The sequence below is a fragment of the Narcine bancroftii genome, chromosome 6 (genome assembly GCF_036971445.1).
Source record: "Narcine bancroftii isolate sNarBan1 chromosome 6, sNarBan1.hap1, whole genome shotgun sequence".
Taxonomy (NCBI): domain Eukaryota; kingdom Metazoa; phylum Chordata; class Chondrichthyes; order Torpediniformes; family Narcinidae; genus Narcine; species Narcine bancroftii.
This window is the reverse complement of record NC_091474.1, coordinates 189,763,254-189,769,982: the sequence shown is the minus strand read 5'-3', so window position 1 is coordinate 189,769,982 and position 6,729 is coordinate 189,763,254. Positions and strand designations below refer to the sequence as shown.

General features: G+C 45.3%; 1 protein-coding gene across 1 annotated transcript in view; it reads left to right on the top strand.

Annotated features, from left to right (window-relative positions):
* Positions 1-1,763: 1,763 nt before the first annotated feature.
* The window catches only part of slc35f6 (solute carrier family 35 member F6), a 30,368-nt gene continuing 25,402 nt past the window's right edge, over positions 1,764-6,729 (top strand). Inside the window, exon 1 of the mRNA XM_069887049.1 lies at positions 1,764-1,920. Coding sequence (XP_069743150.1) covers positions 1,844-1,920 — 77 coding nt within the window. The 5' untranslated portion in view covers positions 1,764-1,843. The remainder of the gene's footprint in view (positions 1,921-6,729) is intronic.

Sequence of the window (6,729 nt, the reverse complement as noted above, 5' to 3'; positions counted from 1 at the left end):
AACATTGGTTATATTTATTTATCTCAGCTGTAAGACCTGCTGAGATCCTTCAGCATTTTGTAGTTTTACTCTTTCTTTCTTCTTTTTTCTTCTTTGGCTTGGCTTCGTGGACAAAGATTTATGGAGGGGTAATGTCCACGTCAGCTGCAGGCTCGTTTGTGGCTGACAAGTCCGATGCGGGACAGGCAGCGGTTGCAAGGGAAAATTGGTTGGTTGGGGTTGGGTGTTGGGTTTTTCCTCCTTTGTCTTTTGTCAATGAGGTGGGCTCTGCGGTCTTCTTCCAAGGAGGTTGCTGCCCGCCGAACTGTGAGGCGCCAAGATGTATGGTTTGAGGCGATATCAGCCCACTGGCAGTGGTCAATGTGGCAGGCACCAAGAGATTAAAGAGTTTTACTACAATGATAGCAACAGCAGACTTTCATGCTTCACTCCATTGTCCACACATCATTCTTATGCCCACATGTCTATTCATGGCCTCATGCACTGCCAAACTAAGGCTACCCACAAATGGGAGGAACAACACCTAATAGTCCCTCTGGGCACCCTCCAACCAGAGAGTATTAAACATCAATTTCTGTTAAACTCCTTTCCAGAGTCTCTCTCTTACCCTATCCCTTCTTTCCCTCCTGATCACCTCTAACTTTTTTCTCTTCTACTCTCCCACCCATATCCACTGATGACCTCTTCTCCATCAGCCTGCATTCCTGCCCCCTTCTTTCTTTCTTCCCTCCTCTCTCACCTTTTATTCAGGTGTCTGTCTGCTTTTTTTCTCATACCTTGTTGAAATATTCAGGCCTGAAACTTTGGTTACCCTTTACTTTTCGTAGATGCTACGTGACCTTTGTGTACTGCACGACAATCACAGCGTCTGCAGACTTTCCTGTTTCGGATGGATTTTTGTCCTACATCAAAGCTGATGGCATGGAAAATAAACCACATGAACTATGCACTAGCTATTATGCATCCATTACAAAGTAACAGTTTACTATGTAGTATATTTACTAATGTATTCATCACATTTACTATGTAACAATTTATACACACAATGCTACAAAGTAACAATTTATGTAGACTGTTACAAAATCCATTATGCATTTACTACACAAGGCCACAGTAAATGATAACGGTGGCAGGATACTAGGAATAAGTCAGATAAGGTGGCAGGATATGATTGAACTCCATGAATCAAAACAGGATAGGTGGAAAATAATTGTGGCAAGTCAAGAAATGACATCCTTCTGAAAGATTGGGTTATGGATGATTAATTGCAGAAACGAAATTGTCAGGAATACAATATAAAAAGAGACTGTGTACTGTGCTCAGACTGGCTCTTGAAGACAAAATGACCTGATCCAGTGTGTAAAACACAGTTTTCTTGTTCCTTTTTATTGTTGAATAGGTTAATTGTATTGTATATGTTGAACGTTTAATGGGTTTGGAGGGAGGGGGGGAAAGGGGGAGGAAATGCCACTGGGTATATTTAAGAGGGAAATGTTTGTATGTATTTTGATTGATATGGTTCACAGTGTGAAGAATTAAAAAAATAATTCTCCACGTTGCCTGGCTGTTTTTAGACCTCATAAACCACGACGATAGAAGTAATATGATCGGAGAACCTGTCAATCGGGTTTAAATTTCCTTGACCCACCGAGGAAAAAAAAACACACGACCCTCCACCGATGAGAGCACGGAACCAAGTGTGTTGCGATCTGTCCACATGACCGAGCCTCAGCTGACCGGATCACGTGACTTCTTCTTGCGGGATCATGTGACTCGGTCCCGGCTCATGGAGCAGTGGGTTTGATTGAAGGCTGGGACGGGACGGGAATGATTTAGTCTCGCCATGGAGTGGTCTCGGTATCAGTTGGGCCTTGCCGCATTGATGCTGGTGACCGGGTCCATCAACACCCTGTCGGCCAAGTAAGTTCCGTTCCCGGCAAGTCTGTTCCCAACTGTGGCTTGTTTCATTGAACGGATCATCGCTCCGGTTTGCAAATCGTCCTCAATCTAGTTTATTTGAAGTTGGCTGTGGTTCCCACTATCGTATCCGTCATGGGAACCTAATTTCGTCCTCCAGTGGGCTAAGGATGTGGGCTAAATTGTTTGGGTTAGCATTAAACACAATGTAACGCCGCCATCACTGTGGGATTAGTCCTCGTTTCGTGTAACGAGATGGCCGAAACTTGAGGTTCAGCAGACCTGAAGTCAAGGGATAAGTGGGCAGTGAGTTGTTGGGAACTGGGAGTGTTGGGGAGGGGGCGAGGTTTAGGATGGATGAGAAACTCTTGTTATTCTGAGTCTTTGGGACTTTGCATTCTGAAATGATTGCAGACCAGACTTGTTCAGAATTTTTCTGCCTTCTGTCGAGGCTGAACCATGATTGTATTTTGCTGAGGAGCGAGCTATGTTGCCTCTTGTTCCAACTTTGTAAGCAATTATAGACTTAAGGTTTGTCTACACTGGTTGATAATTCTCTCTTGATGTTTTTACAAATCTTTAGAAGAAATGTACGTTCAGATGTTAACTGGGGTACATTTAACAATTTAAAAGCTATTTTTAACTGTTTTTCTTAATTGGGATGACACTTCATCTATTTGGCACCTAAAATGATACATTTCTATACAAGATTAATGGTCTGGTCATGAATACCTGTTCAATTGCTTTGTAATTACTAGTTTTGGTGAAGTTGGTATGGCAAGTCCCTCTTCTGTTGGCAATGATGTGCTGGGCTTCCTTCTAATATCCCATAGGTCTCAAACCTGGGTCATACAGTGACAATTATTGTTACTATGACTAGGAATGGCAGCAAGGTGCATTGAAGCTATGTCTATTTTTTTTTAAAAGATCAAAGTGGATTGACTATCAAAACATTTGCTGGTGGCTGGTTGATTGATATTTTGAGACTAATGTTTCACAGCACTTGTGATTAGCAGGCTCTGACTTAAGAGGACTGCTTTATTGTTCAGGGTCTATTGTTAAGATGCCCCATAGCTGGATGTCATGAATTGTATCTGCCTGAAAGTGGAATAGTAGATAATTCTATGGTTTTAACTTGGGACTATGGTTTTCTCAAGAGGAAATGTTGATTCCCAGCTGCAACTTCCTTTTGCTCTCCTAACTTGTGTTCTTGTCCTTCATAAACTGACTAAAATGAAACGGAAGAGAGAAGGATTTGCATGCATTGTTTGCTTTGAGTTGCATAATAAATAGGATGTGTGGTTCCTTTGGCATACTGTGTAATGGAAGATTTAAACTGTGCTTTTTTTACTTTTGCAGCCTTTGCTTCTGCAAGGCTGAAAACCTGCTTGTTTTTTTTTTAAGAATCAGCAGACATAAGCTAAATGCCACTGAGGGGCCAGAGATGCAGTTATCTGAAGAAAGGACATCTATGTACCAAGAACATTTAATCTTCCTGCTTGTTTTGGTCACAGACTGCCAGAGGCCTAGCCTTGATGCAAAATAAACCATTGTAGTCAAAGTGATAAGCTGAAAATTGTTATTCTTTAGAAGCCTAGCATGCTAGCTTGCTCACTTATCTTTCTTGCTGTGCTGGGAATAGGTGCTTGGGTAAGCAATTTTTGGGTAATATAAGCCATGGTCCTGCTACTGAAGTTTGAGACTCTCCGAGAGGTGGCAATATCTCAATATTTGGTCTTCGTCGATACCAGTGCGGAGCACTCGGTGATTCCGGGTAACCCTGACCACTGGACTGACATTTCGAATAGAGGGGATTTGAGGAGCGATCGCCCTGGCGAAGGAAATAAAAGTCCGTGCCATGGTGGGTGATGACCCTTCCCCTATATGGTTACATGCCCTGGTGGCTGCCACTGATGAGTGTATCCTGGGTATTAATATGTTGGCCGGTACGTCCCTGAATACTAGCCAAGGGGGATTTGCATTTGGAATTCGGACTATTACAAAAAGACTAGTGGTAGGTCGGGATCTTATGATGGTACCTCCTCCGCCGAAACCAGTGTGCATTCCACAATATCACCTTTACCTGGAAGGAGCGTCAATATGCCTTACACCGCCTCCCTCAGGGCTATGTACACTCTCCCACTATTTGCCACAGCCTAATTGCCTGTGATTTGGAGACGGTGCCAGTATCGCCTTCTCTCTCAATTCACCATTATATTGATGATGTGATGATCCAAGGGACCACAGAAGAGATGGTACAGAAAGCAGAACAAGAGGATGCCTGGTTTACTGATGGTAGCAGCCTGTGGGTGCAAGGAAAGCAGAAGTGGAAGGCAGTGGCTTACCAGCCAAGGTCAGGAACTCACTTATTGGAGGAGGGGTATGGTGGCTCCAGTCAGTATGCTGAGTTGAAGGCAGTCACTTTACCACTAGACCCCCATGATCACCCTCTTCACTTGTTTACTGATTCCTGGGCTGTGACTAATGGACTAGTGGTATGGATGTTTGATTGGCAAAAGAATGACTGGCTGGTATATGACCACCCAGTATGGGGCAAACAGTTGTGGCAGCTGTTGTGGAATGCTTCCCATCATCGTGAGATAACCGTATATCACGTTGACTCCCATACCAATGTGACGACGAATATGGCACAACATAATGCAGTAGCAGATCAGCTTGCCACTATCAGCTGCGCTGACATCGTCCCCCTGGATCGATGGGCACACGAACAGAGTGGCCATTTGGGGGAGAAGGGATCAGCTATGTGGGCCCATACACATGCCTTACCCGTCCATCAGGACGATGTCCGCATGATCGTGCGTACATGCCCAACATGCCAGCTTGTGAAGTCCCGCTCCGTTCCTCCTGGTCCACATGGCCGAATAAGACGGGGAGCTCACTCAGCTGCATTCTGGCAAATTGATTACATAGGCCCTATGCCAGGCTGTATGGGTAAACATTACGTCCTAGTAATGGTTGACACCTTTTCGGGCCTGGTTTTTGCTTTTCCCACCAAGACGGCTGACCAAGCTAGCTCTATCCAAGGACTAAACCATTTAATTTCTCATTTCAGTCTGATAATGGCTCACACTTCTCCGGGAAGGCAATTTGTGATTGGGCAGCTGACAACAGTATTTTATGGGTCCACCATATTCCTTATTACCCGCAGGCTGCCGGGTTAGTTGAATGAATAAATGGCTTACTGAAGGAACAAATTAGTTTGTTAACACCACTGGGAACCCTGAAGGGGTGGTGCCATGTGCTGCAGCAGGCAGTCGACAATTTGAATCATCGCCCTTTGAAGGGAGGTACACCTTTCCACCGACTTCTTCACTCTTCTGAACTACAGCCTGTTCCAGATAAAAAACAGTTATTGCCCCCCATTCCCGAGCCAGAGAATGCCGGACAAAAGGTATGGGTGGCACCACCAGGTAGTGGCCCTCCTGTTAAAGGGGAAATAGTGACACCTGCCCAGGGTAACACTCAGTGGGTAGCTATTGAGGGACAGGATGGTTTAGTTTGTTTAAATACTGAAAGTTTACAGCATCATGAGTGACATATGTCAGGCTTCTTCGTTCCAGGTCCACATCTTGCACTCCTGCTGATCTGGCTCAACAGCTGCTTTGGTGCCAGCAATTGGATTTGTAATGTCGAGGACGTTCTGAGGGAGTTGCCCGTGGGGGATATGGCCCGATGCATTACACCAAGGAAGTCCTCGGTCACCCGCCTCAAGTGCAGCTATGTTATTGGCAGTCTCGGTTCCTATATTTTGTTTGTAGATGGACCAACTGAAGGGGTCACCCCCTACTTCTGTGATGGTCATTTTTGTACCCGCTTTGTATCTCCTCAGGCACAGGCTTGTCGACATCAGTGTGGACTCTGCCTTTGGAGGGATCGAGGTATTTCCGGGCAGCTACTTCCTTTCGGGTGGGGGTGGTGGGGATCATGGGAATGCCTGTACCATAGGCCCTTAGCATACCGGTACCCATGATCCCCATTCCTTTCATCTGGGGGTGGAGTTGCTGTCTGGAGGTGTTTTGGTCCCTCCAAGGGCAGAGTTTGCATTGATGTTGGTGGGCCTGTGCCTGAGGAGGCTTATTTCTTTAATCTGAGTGATATTTTGGGTATTTTTCGAGGATGGCATATTCCTACCTCCCCTTATAATATCACACATCCCTATTTTTTTTGATTCCCAATATGTGAAGGGCTCTGTCTGTTTTTGTAAGTTCCCTGCCAGACCTGCCGATGCACTGGGATTAGTGATTGTCTGGCATATTCCCCTTTTATTTCCAAGCCCTCTGTGAACGGGACCTATTGGGTTTGTGGGTCTCGCACCTATGCCTGGCTGCCCCTTACCTGGGGTGGTTGCTGCTATTTGGCATATCCCGTCCCCTACCTGCACCATATTTCCCATTTACAGGATCATCCCTCACTTATGCACATGTCCCCTGTCCTTCGGCATAGACGTGCCCTCTCAGGTGCTGAGATTTTCTTTGGCACCTTGATCCCAGGTTATGGCGATATTCGCATTTCCCTAGAGATTCACAAGTTGATGATCTGATGAGCTCTATTGCCAATGAGGCATCCTTTGCCCTTTTGTCTATCAGTCAGGGCCTTAGTGACCTTAATCATGAACTCTCTGCTGTCAGGACAGTGGCTTTACAGAATCGTATGGCCCTGGATTTTCTGTTAGCAAAACAGGGTGGCACGTGTGCCATTGTCGGTTCTGAACGTTGCTCGTATATTCCTGATGTAACCACTAATATTTCTGTTATTATTCAGCATGTTTCGAATTCTGTTTGTGAGCTCCAG